At 36.1% G+C, this 21,963-nt stretch overlaps 1 protein-coding gene across 4 annotated transcripts in view; it reads right to left on the reverse strand.

Annotated features, from left to right (window-relative positions):
- Window positions 1-1,256: 1,256 nt before the first annotated feature.
- The window catches only part of RNF2 (ring finger protein 2), a 48,204-nt gene continuing 27,497 nt past the window's right edge, over window positions 1,257-21,963 (reverse strand). For all 4 annotated transcript variants that reach the window (XM_043568892.1, XM_043568891.1, XM_043568895.1 and 1 more), the window contains exons 2-7: window positions 13,967-14,055; window positions 10,145-10,305; window positions 9,308-9,523; window positions 4,410-4,682; window positions 3,409-3,580; window positions 1,257-3,118 (exon numbers count right to left, since the gene is read on the reverse strand). In XM_043568892.1, coding sequence (XP_043424827.1) covers window positions 3,017-3,118; window positions 3,409-3,580; window positions 4,410-4,682; window positions 9,308-9,523; window positions 10,145-10,305; window positions 13,967-14,053 — 1,011 coding nt within the window. In that variant the 5' untranslated portion in view covers window positions 14,054-14,055 and the 3' untranslated portion in view covers window positions 1,257-3,016. The remainder of the gene's footprint in view (window positions 3,119-3,408; window positions 3,581-4,409; window positions 4,683-9,307; window positions 9,524-10,144; window positions 10,306-13,966; window positions 14,056-21,963) is intronic.

The following is a 21,963-nucleotide window of genomic DNA, read 5'->3' on the forward strand; positions in this document are numbered from 1 at the left end:
AGAATGGGATAGAATTATTTGTAAATTGTATATCTGATAATAGATTAATATCCAGAACAGATTTTAATATCTCCTACAATTCAACAAGAAAACACAACCCAATTAAGAATGAGCAAGACTTGAAAAGATATTTTTCCAAAGACGATATACAAACAGCCAATAACCATATGAAAAGATGCTTAGTTAGTATCACAAGCCATTAGGGAAATGTAAATCAAAACCACAATGAAATTAACACTTTTTATTCATTGGGATAGCTATTAAAAACAACAAAACAAAAATAACAAGTGTTGGTAAAAATGTGGAGAAACTGGAATCCTTGTACACTGCTGGTGGGAATATAAAATGGTGCAGCCCCTGCAGAAAACTGGGGTTCCTCAAAAAATTAAACATAGAATTACCATATGTCCCAGCAACTTTGCTTCTAGATATACACTCAAAAGAATTTAAAGTAGGGACTCAGATACTTGTATAAAAATGTTGATAGTAGCATTATTCACAATAGCAAAAAAGTGTCTATCAACCTAAGTGTCCATCAACATAAAAATGGATAAACAAAATATGATACATCAACACAACATGGATGAACCTTGAAAACATTATGCTAAATGAAATAAGACACAAAGGACAAATATTGTATGATTCCACCTATAAAAGGTGCCTTGGACAGTCAAATTCAAAAAAAGAAAGAATAAAGGTTACCAGGGGCTTGCGGGGTTACGGTGGGGAAAGGAATAGGGAGGTTATTGTTTAACGGGTCCAGAGTTTCTGTTTGGGATACTGAGAAAGCTCTAGAATTAGACAGTGATGATGTACACAACAAAATGTACTTAAATTAATGCCACCGATTTGTACCCATAAAAATGGTTTAAATTGTAAATCTGATTATGCATATTTTGCCATAATAAATTTCAAATTGAGAATGTATCCAAAGGCCCTTACCACATTTGGTGAGCCTTTTGTTCCTCAACTGAAAGAGTGGGTATAGAAGTCACTTAGAGAATACTTTACAGAACCTTGATTGGTAGTGATCGTAAAACAGTACCTAAGCCACCAACACACACACACACACACACACACACACACACACACTACACTCAATGCTCTATCAAATACCTATTCTATTTTGCAAAGCATTACAAATCTAATAAATTCACTAATGATGCAAAATTTACATCCTCCCATACTGACAAAACACAAACATTCTCTAAGCACAAAGCTTATATTCACAAATAATTTTCTGCAACAAGACAAAATTTCAATTAATCACAATGGGAATTTAGTTATTTAATGCAACCACTAATCTAATATCACCAATAAAATGTAAGCAGTTATATCACAAAACCAGGGTTATATTCAGTGGACATGCATTAATAATAATCTATACAATTTTAACGTTACACCAGAAAAGGAACTGAATACAAAATTTCCCTTGATTTATGGTGGTCTTCAAATTTCATGGCACAGATTACCAATAAAACTGTAAAAACAGATTGTAAATATTTTCAATAAAATGGTAAAAAATTTAATGAGCCTTTAGGTTTCATATTGGGCTAAAGATTCAAAACATCAAGCTGGCCCCAATCTGTCAAAAATGACAGATAAATATATACAATGACTAGACAGGTTATTTAGTTACAATGGTACTGAAGGACTACTCACCCCTGTCCAAAAACAAAAAACAAACAAACAAAAAACCCACTGGGGTTAATTTCTCAATGCAAACAAAAGTATTTGTAAATACTGTGATTATTATAAACTTGGAAACATACCTGGAATCAGGACAGTGATGAAAGTAACACACAAGGTCAATCATATTTCTGATCTGTCTTCATAAAGCCTTCTGGCTCCAAAAGCCCAACACTGTCCCTCAATATAAAACTAAGAAGAGAATGACTTTACCCTACTTGCTGACATTCTTCTACAGAATAATCTTTCACTAGGGCAGGGCTCAAGCTCCATTAACTTGCTTCTCTAGAGTGTGATTAGCAGAGCACCAAATTTATAAACTGACAGGGCCACCAAAAATGCTGAACACACTTTTCAAACAGAAGCAAACTCCCCCCACCCCCCAATTGTTAGTTCTATGCGCCATGTTATTCTTGAATCTTACGTGGCTACCAATAAGAAAAGAATTAGGGAAGGTTTGAACATATCTTGTACTTTTCATCAAGGCTAAAGTGCAAAATATCTCCATATCTCTGATATTTTAATAGGAAAAAACATCAAACACACATAATAAAGAAACTGAAGTGACAGTAAAGCTAATACAAAAAAGACCTCTTTAAATATACACTTGAAGACTACATAAGACCAATTTTTCTTTCTTCAGTGAAATCTGTAAATGAACCAAGTTCTCACAGAACTTGACATTTTGTTTCTCTTTCCCAGGATCAGAAATTCCAAAATTAGAGGGAAAAAATGGAAAAAAATAACATTGCATGACAATGGACACTAAGTTCATAAAGAACCTTTTTAAAAAATGAGATTTTATGGAAGAAAATACCATGAAAATAATAATCCTATGAGAATTGTCTTTTAAGCACAGTAAATTTGAGCCTTGGTCTTCATGAAGATACTACAGCTTATATAGAAAACTATAAATATACAAGACTCCAGGAAAAAAAGTCAAAATACGTATTATTTAACATTCTGTAGGCCTAAAAAACTTTGGAGGGGAGGGAAAAGAATAGCCAACTGAATCTTAAGAATACAGAACTATGAAAAATTCCTGGGTCAAAAGGGTGCTCCAAATGGAACCATACTTAGTGAGTGAAAACATACAACTTAGATTATTTTTAAAAGGAAAGAAGTCTTGAATAATTGCAGTCCCTTCCAAAAAGGAAATCTTAAATTAAGGGGAAAAGATTCTAATAGTGTAAACGAGTCTGGCTCAGAAAGAAAACTGAACAACATATCCAAGATTCTGTCCATAAAAGTAAAGACGTTACATCTTTAATATTAAAGAAATAGGCTATAAAAAAAGTTCATTCTCAGACTTGGTTTTAGTAAAAGCTCATTTGTGCTCCTTTGTGGGTGCATAATAAAGTTCCATGGGTTTGTTCACTTTCCAGTATTTCTCACTGACCAATTCCAAAGAAAAAGAGCCATTTAATACCTAAAACAGAAAAAGAAAGAATTAGAAACTGCTTAAAGCACAGTAGTGAGATGTACCAAACATAAAAGCCCTTTTTTTTTAATCTTAGGATAAAACTTCTTGTCACATATACTATTCATAAAAGAACAACCAAAAGCTATCAAAATGGTAACTACTACCCCATTGCAATTTCTCATCCTGTCAGGGTCTCAGGGTCCTGAACCATTTTGATTAGGCCCCACCAAACCACCTGCCAGTCTCAGCTGGGGAATGTGCTTCCAGTTTCAATAGCTATTCTTTTAAATACTCACAGTGAACTGCCCACTGGCTGTTGCTATGTAAATGGTATACTGCTTCTCACTGGCTGTATCAAGGTTCATCTGGTTTGATTCTCCTTTGCTTCGAAGTTCTTCCAAAGCTAACCTCACAGCCAGATACTTGGATAAGTGATCAACAGTGGCATTACCTGAAGTCTTTATGTATCTGGAAAAATAAATTAAAAATTTAATTTCTACATTAATGATAAAAACATACTCAAACTATAGAATATGTTTCTAACAAGCTAAATAAAATGTTAAGTGTCTCAATTACTCACGAAATAGTATCAGAAATTTATTTCTCTACTACCTAAACCTTTTTATTGAAAGGTACTGAAGAGCGGAAAGTACAAACTTACTATCTGTCTACAAGGACATGAAAGTTCTACCTACCTTATCATCCAAAAATGATATAAATGACAAATACAAACACATATAAGGAGAACTGCAGGGAGAAAAGAACATAACCCTCAACCCCAATGAGCAGAATTATGTCACTACAGCAGCAAGAGGAATAGTAAGAATATGAGCAAATTTCTTGTTGTCTAAGAACTGATGGATTTTCTGGTTTTTAAGATAGAGCCCAGAAGCACCAACCTTGAAAAAAACATTTTTTTAAGCATGGCATACCATTCAATCACTCATTGAACAAGTATTTGATACTTATCTGACCTCAATGACAGCAGTGTGGAGATAAGTGGTAAAACAGCCATCTTTGCCAGCATGAATTCTAGAGCCTACTGGTAACCTTAGTATCATTTAAATAACTCTTCTTCCCTCTACCTAGAAGTGTCATTCCTTTCAGATACACAAATGTGGATGGGAAGCACATGAGGAAGGAAGTAAATAACAATCTACGCAGCCAGAATATCCAAGTGAACGCTGCTAATCAATGATATAACAAATACTGCCCTTACTTCTTATGTAAAACTACCTTTTAATTCCAAATTAAATATTATAAATTCGGATAATCTAAGGCTAACCTACACACTTACCTTGTCTGTGCACTATCATCTTTTTCCATTAGTGTAGGATGAGGCCTGAATACTAATTCAATTTCACTAGCACCATCCATTACTGGATCAATTGCCACTGTTGCATTGTTATTATCAAGCTCAAGCCCGGAATCATCAGATGTTTTGGTCCGTTTGTTACTAGGTCCTGCTTCCTGATTACTGTGTGTGGATGCATTACTACAGTGAGAACTGTCACCATTGTCTTCTGCTCCACTACCATTTTCAATCTGTTGTTTCTTGCCTCGCTGTAATCTAGTTAAGGAAAAATAAGGGGGTTGCATAAAATTTACATTTGGACCTTTTCAACATCAATTTTAAAACACGTTTACTGAACTTCAGAATTCTAAAAAAGTCTTCATAATTGAATTTGCTTCAAGTTGGATAATGGCATTTATTTCCCTCATGTCCCAGAAAGTTCTAAAGAACCCCACTCATATATACATAGTTGAATGACTCAAACAAATGTTTATATTCACTTAAGAATTTTCTTTATTTACTATCAGAATTATTGCCATTTGTATTTTGATCATTTGTTATGAGATTTTAAATCTAAAGTCATGATTCAGAAATGAAAATTTAAAAGTTGAGGGAATATATTTGTGCCCCTTTTTAGTTAGTTAGAAGTTCATAAGGAAACAAGATTTAAGATGAATGGGAAGCACTCCCTCCCTGCCAACCTCACTCAAAGCCTGCTCATATAATATAAAATTATTCTAATGAGAAAAACGAGATGGTATCTAAATGACAAGCATGGATAGAAAAGCAGTCTAACAAGCTCAAACACTAAACAACAGCAACAACAACACTAACTGGACAAGGTGCTCTGGTTATACAACTGATTTACTCATCAAAACAACAGTCAAGGTAGTTATTATCATTTTATAGTTGAGAAAACCAAAGAAAATGAAGTTCAAAGCCCCATGGTTATAAGCTCGTAAGTGCCAGAACTAGAGCTAGGATGTGATACACATTCTACCACACTGCCCACCCCCAACCTGTATATGAAAAAAATTACATGTTTACTGCCAGAACAAGGAAATAACAGCCCACTGCTTGGGAAAACAGCTCAAGAACTTTCACTTTTTAAAAAACAAAACACACACGCACACACACAAAATCCTGCTTATGAAATCTATAGACCACTTTAAAATTAAGCAGGGATCAATAATAAAGGACAAAACTATGATTCAAGAATATATCAACAGATACAACAAAATATTTAGTCTTAAAAAATTTAGAACTAAGCCAGTCACAATTCCACTTATATGAGGTATTGAAAGCAGCCAAATTTCATAAAAACAGAAAGTAGAATGGTGGTTGCCAAAAGCTGAGGGGAGGAGAAGGAAATGAGTTGTTTAATGGGTACAGAATTTCAGTTTTAGAAGATGAAAAGGATTCTGGAAATTGGTTATAATGTGAATGTACTTACACATTACTGTGAACTGTATATTTAAAAATGGTTAAGACAGTAAATTTTATATTTTTTATCACAATTTAAAACATATTTCAAAACAAACAGGCCAAAATAATGAAACAAACAAAAAGAAACCAGTGAAAACATAAAGACCATACCTAAACATTTCCTAAAATCTGCAACTAAAACAAAAGCAAAGTTGTTTCAGTTGACTGTAAAGTAATCTAACAGGGTTACTTGTCTTACTGTATTTATTTTTATCCCACACTTCTTTCCAAAAAAGTTTCAGGTGACAAAGCTAGATTAATTTATTTCAGGCAGCATTCTTAGAATAATGTTAATATAGATTAATAGATTATATCTTGCATATATCAAATCATATCTACAATACTACATACTACTCTAATAGCATTTCAAGAACTACACCATCACACTTGAATGTCATAGGAGGAACCATAAAGTATTTAGGAATGTGAATATTTAGCCTCTACTATTTAAAGAACTAGTAGAAGTAGTACAGAATCCAATAGAAGTATTTTGACAAAGATCAAGACTGCTACACACAAGAAATTAATTTTAATTCAATATAAAGGTAGAACTTCAAAAAATTCATACTCAAAAATATTTACTGAGCAGCTACTTTTTAAAAAATGTTTACTTATTTTTGAGACAGAGAGAAACAGAGCGTGAGCAGGGAAGGGGCAGGCAGAGAGAGAGAGAGAGAGAGAGAGAGAGAGAGAGAGAGAGAGAGAGAGAGAGAAAAGGAGACACAGAATCTGAAGCAGGCTCCAGGCTCTGAGCTGTCAGCCCAGAGCCTGATGCGGGGCTCAAACTCACGAACCATGACTGAAGATCATGACCTGAGCCAAAGTCAGATGCTTAACTGAGTGAGCCACCCAGGTGCCCCATGAACAGCTACTTTAAGCCAACCATGGTTCTATGCACTGGAGTAATAAGAATCAATAATACTGACAGTCTCTACCCTCTAAGGGCTTATAGTATTCTAGTGCAATTGGTAACACACAAATGTCAGAGAATAAGAGCTGTAGGGAAAAATGAAGAAGGGAGGGTAAAAAGGTATGGAGTGCTGAAGTAGAAGATAGGAACTTAGCAACCTGAAGAAAGTGAGAGAGAGTGCCATGTGGATTATCTGGAAAAGGGTTCTTTACAGAGTACAAAAGCCTTGAGACAAAAGCATGCTGGGGAAGTCTGAAGAACAGCAAGGAAGCTGTAAAAAGCAACGAACAAATGAAAGGAACTCTTGTCACGTACTCACACCACCAGAAACGTTCAAACAAAATCAAAGGACTACCTATAAAAATTTTGCAAAGGGGATTCTTTCTCCTGCTTAAAGACTAAAATGAACAACCATTAAAATCCCTCAAAGTCTTAGAAATTTATATAACTCTTTTAAAATATATGCATTCAGGGGCGCCTGGGTGGCTCAGTCAGTTGAGTGGCCGGCTTCGGCTCAGGTCATGATCTCACAATCTGTGAGTTCGAGCCCCGCGTCGGGCTCTGTGCTGACCGCTCAGAGCCTGAAGCCTATTTCAGATTCTGTGTCTCCCTCTCTCTGCCCCTCCCCCGTTCGTGCTCTGTCTCTGTCTCAAAAATAAATAAATGTTAAAAAAATAAAATTAAAAAAAAAAATATATATATATGCATTCAACATTTTATTTTACTTTGTTAATCAGAGCTGTAGGCCAGTTTAATACAGTTAGAATGCAGCACATCTTCTTCAGAACGACTTCTAAAACTTTAAAAATAGCTATGCTTGAACCTCAATCAAAAATTCTGATTTACTTGGTTTGGGATGGTACCAGAGGCCCTAGAATTTTAAAACTTTCCGTGATTCTGATGTTTAACCAAGGTAAGAAACATCAGACTGGGATAGGGCTTTATTGGCATCTCCTACTTTGGAAAATGAGGACTCCCACTGAGGCCTAAATACATGAGAAAGTATCAGAAAGGACCATGGAGGAAAGGAAGGGGGAAAAAAACCAGTTAGTTACAAACAGAGAGGGAGGGAGGCAAACCATTAAGAGACTCTTAAATACAGAGAACAAACTGAGGTTGATGGGGGGGGGGGGGGGTGGTGATGGGCACTGAGGAGGGCACTTGTTGGTATGACGACTGGGTGTTGTATTTAAAGAGATGAACCACAGGAATCTACCCCAAACACCAGGAGCACACTTCACACACTGTATGTTAGCAATTTGACAATAAATTATATTTAAAACAAAAAAAAAAGTGTCAGGAAACAACAATGAGGGTAAGAAAGTATCCAAATAATGCAGGGTGTTGGAAGCCATCATCATGGTCTTTTAGCCTGAAAGTGAATAGAATATAGATATTAGAGACTTCAGAGCAAAGGAAAACCATGATCTGACTTTCAATTTAACAGAATCACTCTGGCTGCTGTGCTGAGAATGGACTTTGTAAAGATAAGCAGGGAAAGTAGAAAGACCGATTAGGAGGCTATTTTAATACTCAAATGAAAGATGGTGGTGGCCTAGACCAATTTGGATACATTATGGAAAAAGTTAAGACTTAACTTTCAGTCTGTTCACAGACTGAAATGCACAATGTGAGAAAAAAAAAAGAGAAAAGTTAAGGCTGACTCCAAAGTTTTTGGCTAAAGCAAGTGGAATGACAAGGTTGCCATCAACTGAAATGATCAAGAATGAAGAAAAGTAGAGGGTATGAATAAAAAGTTCAGTATGGGGGCCTCAGTGGCTCAGTCAGTTAAGCGTCCAACTCTTGATTTTCGCTCAGGTCATGACCTCATAGTTCATGAGTTCAAGCCCTACATGAGGGCTCTGCATTGACAGCACAGAGACTGCTTAGGACTCTCTCTCTTCCTCTCTCTCAAAATAAATAAATAAACTTAAAAAAATTAAAAGTTCAGTATTGGACATGTTAAATTTGAGTTAAGGAATAGCTAATTCATACAAAAGGAACCAGGAGATTATCGTCTCCCAGAAGCCAGGTGAAGAAAACTATTCAAAAGGAAATTTACTGTGTCATATACTGTTAAATAAGATGGAAAAATGAGGTCTGAGAATCAGCAATTAGATTTTGCAATGTGGAGGTCACTGGAAAATTTGATGAGGGGATACGGGGGTAGGGGAGGGTGTGATAACAGTCTGACTACAGGGGGTTCAGAATAGAATGTGAGAAGAACTGGAGACCATGAGCACAGACAACTTTTTAAGCAGTTGTGCTATAGAAATAAGAGGAGAAAAGGAATGGTAAGTGGAGGGAGAAGTGGGTACAAGAGAGAATAGAATGGAATACCCTATTAAAAATGAAAGTATATATTACATGGAAAGGTAACCATGCAGAACTACTATTTACAATTGTATTTTATCTTTTCCAAAGTGGAGGCTGTTAAGTAAATTCAGTATTTTAATAAAAGTATTCAGAAAAACGGCCACCATCTCTGGCTTCCTTTTCCATATACCTGTTCATGGCCTGTATCTTCAGTCCTTCCTCAATGCTGTGACTGAGTGCTTGCTGATTATTGTGCTTGTTGATCCTGGCTAATACCCTCTCTTGATGAGCTTCATACTCATCACGACTTGGATAAATTTTGCTGATGAGTGCATCAAAGTTTGGGTCTGGCCTTAGTGATCTTTTAGAAACTAGCTTTTTCCGACAGGTAGGACATTCTTTATTGCTAAATAAAAAGAGGGGAAAGAAAATGTAAGCAATGTCAGTATCTTTGGGCTAACAACAAAAATATCCAATTTCTGGATAGTTATGTTTATTCCAATACCTTTAAGTCACAGAAATTTAACCTGAATTTCTTTGCAGGTAAGCAAGATTTTGGAAACTTGAGACATTCAACAGAACTTGTTAACAAAGAAAAATGTGAATACTCCCCAATGATAATTTATATACAATCATCTTAGAAATAAAAATCTATTTCTTGTTAATATAAATTCCCCAATATCCATGCCACAAGGAAAAGCTACCCACTAATACATATTAATTTATGTATCAATCCTTTCATTAAAATAGCATTCATAAGGGTATTATTTTATATAATACAAAAGTAGAAAAACCATGGTTTCATGCTTTGTAATTTCCTCAAAACAAATACTCATGCTTTTATAAAGCTTTTAAAATTCTGTAAAATCAACTGTTTCAAAACAAAGATTCTCCAATAATTAAAACTTAGACTTTAGAAGAATTTCTAGTTCTCAAATGAATACCTATTAGAGAATGTATTTCTCAATACCCATAAAGCACCATCCTGGTATAATTTAAGTACCTAGTATAACTCATTTCAACGTACCCACTTCTGAGGGCTGTGATAATGCAGTCTGCACAAAAACGATGTAAACACTCCTTTGTAGTCATGGTGTTCTTCAACATATCCAAACAAATTGGGCACATTAATTCACTGTGTAGACTTCGGGGTGAAACCACAATTTCCAAGCCATCTGTTATTGCCTCCTGTAGAAGAGTCACTTTAAAATTCAATGCTACCTATTTTATTATGGACAAGTTCAAACATGCAAAAGCACTAAATATGACCAAAATGAACATTTATATACCCATGACCCAGCTACCACCACTGTCAACTCACAGCCAACCTTATTTTACCATAATTTCCCCCCAAATCCCCTCAACCCCCCACCATTGTTATAATATCAATGCTCTTATTTTAATGGCTAAAAATAATATATTAATGTGTTTAAAAGATAAGTAATGGTAAATCATCTTGGCCTAACAAAAAAAGCATTGAATTTGGAATCAGATGCCTTCGGTTCTAGTTCTAGACCTATTAATGTGACTCTAAATAATAATTTAACATTGTTTTGTTACCTGCAAAATGAGGAAGCTAAGGCTAAATAAAATTTAATCCTTCTATCTTCACAAATTGCACCATTCTGTTAACAAACTATATTATTTCACACCATCCATTAAAAGATTTTAAGATTCCAATACAAATATTCTCTAATTTATATACATGTTCACAGTAATGTGTAAGTACATTCACATTATTGTATAACCAATTTCCAGAATCCTTTTCATCTTCTAAAACTGAAATTCTGTACCCATTAAACAACTCATTTCCTTCTCCTCCCCTCAGCTTTTGGCAACCACCATTCTACTTTCTGTTTTTATGAATTTGGCTACTTTAAATACCTCATATAAGTGGAATTGTGACTGGCTTAGTTCTAAACTTTTTAAGACTAAATATTTTGTTCTATCTGTTGATATATTCTTGAATCATAGTTTTGTCCTTTATTATTGATCCCTGCTTAATTTTAAAGTGGTCTATAGATTTTAAAATCACTTCTTGAGGGGCGCCTGGGTGGCTCAGTCAGTTAAGCATCCAACTTCGGCTCAGGTCACGATCTCACAGTTCATGAGTTGGAGCTGCGCGTCAGGCTCTGTGCTGACAGCTCAGAGCCTGGAACCTGCTTCAGATTCTGTGTCTCCCTCTCTCTCTGCCCCTCCCCTGCTCATGCTTTCTCTCAAAAATAAATAAACATTAAAAAAAAATTTTTAAGTCACTTCTTGAACCTTAAGTCTTGATCCATAAAAGTAGTTTTATACAAAGTGCTCAGGTTCTCAGGTTAATCTACAAACTAATTTAATCCATAGTACCGGTACTAGTATTTCTAACTGTCACATGTAAAAATGTTGCAATGCAAAAATGCATTTGGAGGTCCAATGTAGAATTCCAGAACACATCTCCCAGCTGCAGAGAAATCAGTGACTTCTTTCTTCATAACCACCACCACTACCCACCCTTCCCACAAGGTGGCACTGAGTACAAATTTCCCTAGCTCTAAAGTCACAACCAGGCACTCCTATGGACTAAGGAAAGATATCCAGTAGGTGGCTACTGAAGAGGAAGGTCAGAAAGAAATAAAGAGCTTTCTATGTTACTGACACTTTGTTTCCACTAGTTCTCCATACATGTTTTCTCTACAGGGCCAAAGAATGATGACCCTACAAGGAAAAACAAAAACTACAGATACAGTCCATAAAGGACTCAAGTAAAATGCATTTACAGTAACTACCACTATTTTTGAGTGTCTTAGTATGTTTCAACCTCTCTATAGCACTTTCAGTATTTTCTTTTACTTAATTTAATACACACGCAAACTTCTGATGAAGAAACATCACTCCCAAGTATGATGACTCAGCTAGTAACCAAGTCTGTCCTCTTCCTCCTTAGAACTTGCCTAGTAAAATCCCAGCCCTGGACTCAACCACCCGTGTTCTCCATGTCTGTACCAGTGCAGGTGTGTAGCACTGTGGGAGAAAAGGGGGGAATCATACAACCAGACTAGTATCACTAAATTTCACCAGCTTTAAATGGGTGTTCAACACAGCTCAGCAATTCTCTCGTAACAAACTTGTTTTTCTATGTGATCTTATACCTTTTCTTCTATCTGCAGAACTTCCTACACCTGAACACTGAAAAGCTTATCTTACCTCAAATTTCATTGAGAGCTCTCTCATTTTCTCTCTGTGACATCTTTCTTTTTAAATTATTTTTAATGTTTATTTATTTTGAGAGAGAGAGAGAGAGAATGAATGAATGAATGAATGAATCAATGAACGAGCATGGGAGGGGCAGAGAGACACAGAATCCGAAGCAAGCTCTAGGCTCTGAGCTGTCAGCACACAGCCCAATGCGGGGCTCAAACTCAAGAACTGTGAAATCATGACCTTAGCTGAGGTCAGAGGCTTAACTGACTGAGCCACCCAAGCACTCCTCTACGACATCTTTTTAAATCATCATCATCTTTCTTGCTAAAAGGAGAAAACATGCCTCTTTCTATCAAAGGGACATCCCTTCCTACCTTTTCAAGTATATTCTTTTGATTTTTGCTCTCAGGCTTCAGCATTCTCTGGCTCTCCACTAAACCAGCCTAGAGTAGCATCTGCATGGGGTTACTATCTATAGTGAAATATGAATGATACACCTTAGAGCAGTGTGGAGCCGGGGCGGCGGGGGGGATATCATTGGTACACCTCTATCTCCCATCTTATAAACAAAACAAAATTTTAAACTTCCCAGTTCCATGTTCCCCTCCAGTTTTTACTCCACTTCTTTGCTTCTCTGCACAGCCAAACTTCTCTGAAAAATTGCCTATATATTTTCACTTTTTTGCCCTTCAACACAGTACAATCTATTTAAGTAAACTTACTCCTGTCAAGGTCATACACTGCCACATTCAAAGTACACTTTTGTAATCCTCATTTTACCCATCCTCTAGGTAGTACTGAACACAGTAGCTACATCCTCCTTCTTGACACAACTCCTCTTAGATTTTGATCCCCTATTTTTCTCCTATTTTTCTTTACTTTGGCTGTTTCTTTCAGTTTCCTTTGCTGACTTCTTTTCCATTACTTCATTTCTAAATGTTGAATCTCCCCTGAAGTTCTGGGGCCCTTCTGATCATCTCTCTCCAGGTTTCCAGATTATCATATCCATTCTCACTGCTTAAAATTTGCTGACCACACCCAAAATCTTACAGTTAGGCCAGACTCCTAGTTAGCATCTATGCCTGCCTGACGTATAGGCATTTCAAAATGAGTTCAATTTTAAGTATGTTTATCTCCTTCAAACCTGGAACCCCCCCAGTCTTTCCCCTATTCACCTTTTTTTAAAGATTTTATTTTTAAGTAATCTCTACACCCAACATGGGGCTCGAACCCACAACCTAGAGATCAAAAGTCACAGGCTCTACTGACTGACCCAGCCAGGTGCCCCCCATCTTCACCTCCATGATCTCCCTTAATGCCCCCTCCCATGATTATCTGTTACCTCACTGAGGACTTTCCCCATTTACGCAACTTCTAAAATGTACAATTCTATAGATATTTGTTTAATGTCTATAAACTCCATAAGCTGGTGCCACAACTATTTTATTCACCACTTCACCTAGTGCCTAGCTTAGGACCTGGTACAGACTATGCACTTGAATTATTTGTTTAATCAATGAAGTGTAAACCAAACATACCCAAGTCAAGACTGCTTGCATATAAATTCATTATCACCGTTATGTTCCTTTAAGTATTCATTTTCTAAAAATGTATACCAGTTTACAGATGTGTCATATTTCCCCCTAGTTACCTTAGTCTACATTACCTGAGGTGTTCGTTGTAATTCATATAAACTGAGTTCCCATGTTTTGCTTAATGGTTGAGTTCCGTTTGTCTGCACAGCCTGAGACATTGCTAGGAATAAAAAGGAAAGAAAAACAATTTCAGTATCTGAAGGGGAAGTAAATCTCAAAACTGATTTTTTGGAATTGTGAATCCTAAGAATAATCAAAATAGAAATTACACACTGGCTCCTCAAAAATTAAAAAGAAGAAAAGCTCAAGAATATTTTCATTTAAAAATACAAGCTACTTGAGAGCAAGAGACTACACTGAACTCTAAATGCTCTACAGGTGGCATAAAAAGCTTAAAATTATTACTGAATGTACAGAAAACTCTCTTAATCCTAAACAATAACTAAGTTTCTAAACATTTAGTTCTATGATTTAGAACTGAATAAAGAAAATGTAATAGTCTTCAGCATGGTCAATTCTTGCCCGACACAGTAAAATCTACTTTATAGTACTTTAAACTCATGCTCATTCTGCCTCTACTTTCACAGTTCCACTCATGAAAAATCCTCTACCTGATATAGTAAGTCAGCTTATAATGTTCAGAAAGCTCTTCCTAACGCTGAGCCTTAAAATGCTACCTATTCATTCTATAGCTGCCCTCTGGAGACACAATGATTAAGACTAATAATTTTTCTACATGACAGCCTTTCAAATATTTGGGTACTGTTATCATATCCTACCTGATTTTTCTTTCCTTTTGGCTAAATATGCTAGTTCCTCCTACTGCTCACCATTTGCATTATTTCAAGGTCTCCTCACCACCTTGACATTAATTCTGCCTCTCTCCTCTGGTTACGAATAAACTTAACGTTAAGGCCAATTTCTGTGCTTGTCTTTGAGTAGGGGAATGGGATCTAGGATACATCTGAGGAAGATGGTCTTAGAAAACTAACTCCTCTCCAAAACAGGCAGAAGAAGGGGCTCCAGGCATTAACATTTTTAGTAGGTATCTATTATTAGCCAACCTGAACTGCTCTACGTCCTTGCCTCAGAATTCACAGCCTAAAAAGAAGGAAATCATGTAAATAAGTAAACTACAATCTGACAAGATAAATTCTAAGCAGCAGAATCAAAAAAAACAATATGGAATTTCAGAAAAGAATCAAGGAATTTGAGGAGTAAGGGAAGGCTTCAGCAGAGATGGAGTAAGCTTTAAAAAATAAGAGATTACTACACCAAGATGGGAATAGAAAAGAAAGAGGGTTCCGGACAAAATAGAACACCATGTATGAGGACAGGCATGAAAACAGAATATGCCTGTACTTAGGAGCTACTGGAAGTTTCAAATGAGTGATGCAATCAAATAGTTTCACAGAAACTCAAGTAGTAGTTGCAGGTAGAGGAACAAAGAGCAATTAGCAGTAAGAAAAGTGAGGACGCTGTTTCAAAAACCTGGTTAACTATCTGAACCAAAGCAGTTAAGCATGGACATAGAGACAAAACTAGATAGACTTAGTGATACATTCGACATTGATGTAAGAGAGGAGGATCCAATATGACTTTGGGAAAACAACTATCCTTTAAGGAGATGGAGAACACAGAAGGAACGTGTGGGTGCCTGCGTGGCTCTGTCAGTCAAGCGACTCTTGATTTCAGCTCAGGTCATGATCTCCTGGTTTGTGAGTTCAAGCTCTGCGTTGCAGAGCTTGCTTGGGATTCTCTCTCCCTCTCAATTTTAATAAATAAAGTTTATTAAAGCAAATAAATTTCAATAAATAAAACTTATTAAAATAAATTTTAATAAATAAAATTAAAAGAAAAAAGAAGAGAACAAGATAAGTGGAATGGCTACAAATACTGAGTTGCAGTTATTTATGGCCCACTGAGGTAGAGTGGTTCATTAGACAGAAAAATCCCACACCTGCTTGAAGACACAACCTGCATATTTAAATCATATATTCTATATTGGCATGCAGACAATGAAGGACATGACCTATTTGTATCCAGGAAGCTGAACTTCCCACTTCCAGCAAATACCATTTAAACAGCTATCAAGAACTCACCCAATCGGCAATTAGCTCCACTTTGCTTTAAGAAGCAAAAGCACTTAACTGAAATTTAAACTATATTTAACCACTAAAATTCTACATACGTGTCTCTTTTTAACAAAAAAACCACACTCCACATGAAGTTTCTCCCTTGCCCAAGAAAAAATTTGAAATAAATTATGTTCAAACTTTTCATATGAGCAAGCTGTGACTTTTGTTTACTATTTCAAGGCTGCCCACTGAGTCTACCTCCAGTATTCTCACTTATTTTATTTACCAGAATTGGTGGGCTCCCAAACAAGCAAACATTCCTTGAGCCTTTTGTTTCCTTGTAGATATATGTGCCATTATCTCTACCATAAATCCTACTACAACATAATGAATGTCTCAGAAAACTAAAATTACTCAGGAGGAATTTCTAAGAATTCCAAATCCTAATCCCATCTCCCAACCTGTAACTGCTAACGTAGGGCCAAAGCTCTCCCAGCAAATTAACGGGAGCCATCAAAAAAAATAAAAGCCTTCTGCTGAAAGCTCAGTTGTAGAGATATCAGTTCTCCTCCATATAACCAAATTGTATCTGATTTAGATATTTGTATTTCTTTGGCAAGCATGATTCAGGAAGTAATTCACAAGTTAGTTGTAGTTTAAGAATTTCCCGGTATTTGGAAAAACTAGGATCTCCATGGCCTTGAAAAGTTTTCCGGTCTCTCTGTATACATCTATCTGTATTACACAGCATATGTTCTCTCTGGTATCTAGGGTCTTAAATGCTACTGCAGGGATGCTATCTTACCAGATAATGCAGCAGGTAAACCTGAGACCAAAAAAAGGATACAATCGTGCTGATCATCAAAACCACCGTCTCAATTCTTAAGAACATATCAGCGCTGTAGATCTGAGTTATATATAGTGGCCTCTCCTGTCACCTGGCCAAGAAGGGCCAACAGGGATCTAAGAATTAAAAATTCCATTTTCGGAGGCCTCAAGATACAATTGACACACACAGAGGAAGCATATACATATGCATGGTCTGAAGGACACGATCCATATGTATAACAGGAAGCTCAAATCTCCACTTTTGGCAGTCACTGAACAGATAAGCTCTAGAGAATTAGCTCCCCTTGCTTTAGGTCAATATACTGTGTCATTTAAATTTAATCTAAAGTTTCTACCCTTCCCCCAAAACACATATAACCCTTCTTTTACTTTCATTTGGTGAGAAGCTGCATTTTTGTCTTGATGTTCTCCCTTGCCCAAGCCAAGAATATGAAATACACTTAGTTTTTGTTTTTCAGATGAGAACGAATTGTGATTTTAATGAACATTATTTGGGAATTATCTATGTTCAGATACTACTAATACATAGAGTAAATAAGAATGGATCACCTAGGATTATAAACTGGAAAGACAGAGCATAGAGATGAAGCCAGTGAAGATGAGAAACGAGGTGTCAGAAAAAATAATCTTAGAGATTCTTTCCAGCAACAGGAATGTGCTACCTACACTACTGCCTGATGATCCTTGCAGGACAACAGAAAAAGATCTAGGTCTACCTGGCCCAACCCCCAATTATCACACCTAAATTACACTTCTGAATAAGAGATTCCCCAACAAAACAAATGTTTCCTGCACAAAGTAGGCTCTCACTTTTGTGAAGAGAATATACAAATGAAAAGTTATTATTAGCTACGACAAGATAACTTGGCAAAAACAGAAACTCAATCTGATAAAAGACCTAGTTACAGGCAGATTTTGAAAGCTTGCAGCATCACCAACCAATGGGGAAGAAATATCAACACAATATTTAGATGTTCTTTTAGAGACTACGAATACCTGGCACTTTCATGCTGACTTTGCACATGTTCACATTTATGGCAGGCAGATCATGCAATCCGTTCACAGAGGCTCAATGTGGTTTCAAAAGCTTTTAAACACAGCACCTTCAAGAGTGACTACCCACAAAGAGCAGAATATGCAAAAGATGAAAAATTCCTGTGCATCTACACAGAAAGATTTAGTAAGTTTATATTTAAGAAATTAAATATAATTAAATATAATTAAATAAACTTAAGAAAAAGGTTAGACTTCCAGTTCCACATGTTAGTCACTTTGCCCTAGCAAGTAAAAAATTGAAAAGACTAAAAAAAATCAACAACTTTTCTTGGACCCATAGCAAGGGGAGGACGCAAGGTAAACCACTGTCCCCAAGAGTGAAAAGACAAAGTATATAGGAAATCTCAGCTTACCAGAGCAACTCGGGAGTGGAAACTCCAACAGGATCCAGTGTCAGAAAGGTAAATCTGAATTACAATTAAATTGCTAGACTCAGTGCAGCTAAGTCTGATAGTTGAAAACTCCAGGCAGACCCAGTCATAGAGGTAGCTCCAAAATATGAAATTTACCTCCAGAAGCTTCACCAGATTCCCACAGTAAACAGTAAAAATCCCTTTATGCTTGCCAGAGAAGTCTGTTCTTAACAAGGCCTGCCCTCAGGGAAAACGAGTTATTCAGAACCTAACATGCTAGGATATTATCAGAACCTGACTGATTGGGAAGGACAATACCCAATCCCAGCCCATTCTAGGCATCCTGTCCCACCTGAGGGAAGAGGAAATAAACTGAGAACTAGTGGTAAAGTTCACAGTCCAAAGTATTAGTCTCACTAAAAGACTGAGACTACAAGACTGTAAAGCCCTTCATCTCCCTCTACATCTCACCACCACATAACTGAAGGCCTATTTACAGCAGTTCCTTGTACCCAGTACACCATGTCTGACTATCTAGAAAAAAATTCTAAGTCATATCAAAAGGCAAAAAACACAATTTGAAGAGACAAAGCAAGCATAAGAACCAGACATGGCAAAATAGTACTGGAATTATCACATCAGGAATTTAAAACTACTATGATTACTACGTGAAGGGCTCTTAATGAGTAAAACAGACAGCATACAAGAACACATGGGCAATGTAAACAGACAGATGGAAATCCTAAGGAAAATAACCAGTAAGAAATGCTAGAGATCAAAACACTGTTATAGACATGAAGAACGCTTTTGATAGGCTTACTGGTAGCCTGGATATGCCTCCAGCAAGAACTCTGAGCTAGAGGATGACAGATCAATAGAATCCTCAAAGACTGAAAAAGAACAAAGAAAAAACAACAACAACAAAATCCCAGAACAGAATACCCAAGGACTGTGGGTTAACTTCAAAAGATGTGATATACATGTAAAGGGAATATCAGGAGGAGAAAAAAGAAAGAAAGGAATAGAAGAAATAATTGAAACAATAATGACTGAGAATTTCCCCAAATTAATGTCAGACACCAAATCACAGATCCAGGAAGCTCAGAGAACACCAAGCAGAATAAATGCCAAAAGAACTACACCATGACATATCATTTTCATACTACAGAAATTCAAAGATAAAGAAAAAAATTCCTGAAAGAAGCCAATGGAAATGGTTACTTACTAAAGTTAAAAAAAAAAAAAAGAACAAAGTATGTCCTGCGCTTTAGACTTGTGTTGCATTACAGTTGCTTACATGTCTGCTCCATCGACTTAATATATCTTAATACTTTCTCCTACACCTAGAAATGAACCCGCTTTTTAATAGAAGTTAAGTAAGTGAAGATGTTTAGAAAGGAAAAAATAAATCTTAAATGATATATAACAGTAAAGAATTACTGCTTACTAAAGCTGATCTTACATGATTTAACCAGGCATCTTCAAACTGGAGTATGTATATATACTCCTGACCTATACAAAAGCTTTCCAGGGGGCTATACAGGGCTAGGATAGTTTTCAAATAATTTTAATTTACAGATTATCAATTCTCCTTAAGTATTTCTACCCAAATTCATCTAACTAAGAACAGGACTATGTATCTGCGTAGGTCTCTCTCCCTGCCCTAATCCTTTCATAAGATTACAAATCATTCATTCACTCATTCAAATATTGATTTCTCTATTGCACCCCATGCACTGTACAAGCTGCTATGAATACCAACAATAAGCAGAACAAACATGCATAAAATAAGTTAATAATTCTTAAGTGCTATATAAAAGATTCAAAAAAGGATCCTGGGCTTTTCAAAATGGGGGATCGAGGAAGGACTGTCAAAAGAATAGACATGCTGTCCTGCTTCCAATTCTGTGTCTCCCTCTCTCTCTGCCCCTTCCCTGCTCATGCTCTGTCTCTCTCTGTCTCAAAAATAAATAAAAACACTAAGGAAAAAAAAACTTAAAAAAAAAAAAGTATAGACATGCTGGAAAAAAAAAGGTCAACGTGGCTGGTAAAGAGGAAAACAAGAAGAGGTTACAGAGCTAAAGAGAGGTGACCTTCTCAAGAATCAAATGAGATTAAGAATTTATGGGACGTATGAGCAAAACATCCCTCAGAAATATTTATGATCTTCAATTTTAAGTAGTAAGACCATAAAAACTGAAAAAAAGCATTAGAAATTAGAATATAAAAGTAGAAAAAGGAAAAGTAATTATAAAAGCATAAAACAAATCGAAAGAACACTTAAAAAATAAAAAATAATGGGACTTGTTCATGAAGCAAAATTTAATTAGCTTTGATAAAGATAATGCTATAAATTTCCCACAAAACCAAAAGGAAAAAAAGAAAATGCACATACAAATAGATTATTATACTTTTAAAATTAGACTATATTCTACTTTATATCAAATAAATTCAACTATTCCTAATTAAGTCTTCTAATATATTAGAAATAGATGGAAATACTTTTTAACTTAATTTGTTTTTAATTTACATCCAAATTAGTTAGCATGTAGTGCAACTATGATTTCAGGAGTAGATTCCTTAATGCCCCTTACCCATTTAGCCCATCCCCCCTCCCACACCTCCTCCAGTAACCCTCTGTTTGTTCTCCATATTTATGAGTCTCTTATGCTTTGTCCCCCTCCCCGTTTTTATATTATTTTTGTTTCCCTTCCCTTATGTTTGTCTGTTTTGTCTCTTAAAGTCCTCATATAAGTGAAGTCACATGATATTTATCTTTCTCTAATTTCACTTAGCATAATACCCTCCAGTTCCATTCATGTAGTTGCAAATGGCAAGATTTCATTCTTTTTGATTGCCGAGTAATGCTCCATTATATATATATATATATACCACATCTTCTTTATCCGTTCATCCATCGATGGACATTTGGGCTCTTTCCATACTTTGGCTGTTGATAGTGCTGCTATAAACATTGGGGTGCATGTGTCCCTTCGAAACAGCACACCTGTATCACTTGGATAAATACCTAGTAGTGCAATTGCTGGGTCGTAGGGTAGTTCTATTTTTAATTTTTTGAGGAACCTCCATACTGTTTTCCAGAGTGGCTGCACCAGCTTGCATTCCCAGGAAACATTCTTTTTTTTGAGAGAGAGAGAGTGTGAGCAGGGAGAGGCAGAGAGAGAGGCAGCCAGAGAATCCCAAGCAGACTCCGTACTGTCAGCACAGAGCCCAATGGGGGCTCAAACCCATGAACCCTGAGATCATAACATGAGCTGAAATCAAGAGTCCAAAACTGAACCAACTGAGCCACCCAGGTGCCCCTGAAATAGATGAAAACACTCTTAACTTGATGAAGATATATATACCAGAAGCCCCAAGGTTAAAACTTTTGAAAATTCCTATTTTAAAAGTCAGGAAAAAAAAACAAGACTGCATTTCTGCTGGAAGTCCTCCATATGCCACTCCCCCAACACACACACACACACACACAAAGAATAGGGGAGCAGGACACTGGAAAAGGAATTGACAAAAGTATCAGCTGTAGATAATATAAATACCTAGAAAATCCAGCAGAATCAAATGAAAATTTACTATATTAAAAAAAAAAAAAAAAAAAAAGGCAGCAACATGGTGGCTTCAACAGAGAAAAACAAGCCAAAAAAGCCATAGATTTCTATAAACCAGGAATAAACATTTAGAAATGCATTTTTTTAGTGATCTGATTTACAA

Source organism: Prionailurus bengalensis, chromosome E4, assembly GCF_016509475.1.
Source record: "Prionailurus bengalensis isolate Pbe53 chromosome E4, Fcat_Pben_1.1_paternal_pri, whole genome shotgun sequence".
Lineage (NCBI taxonomy): Eukaryota > Metazoa > Chordata > Mammalia > Carnivora > Felidae > Prionailurus > Prionailurus bengalensis.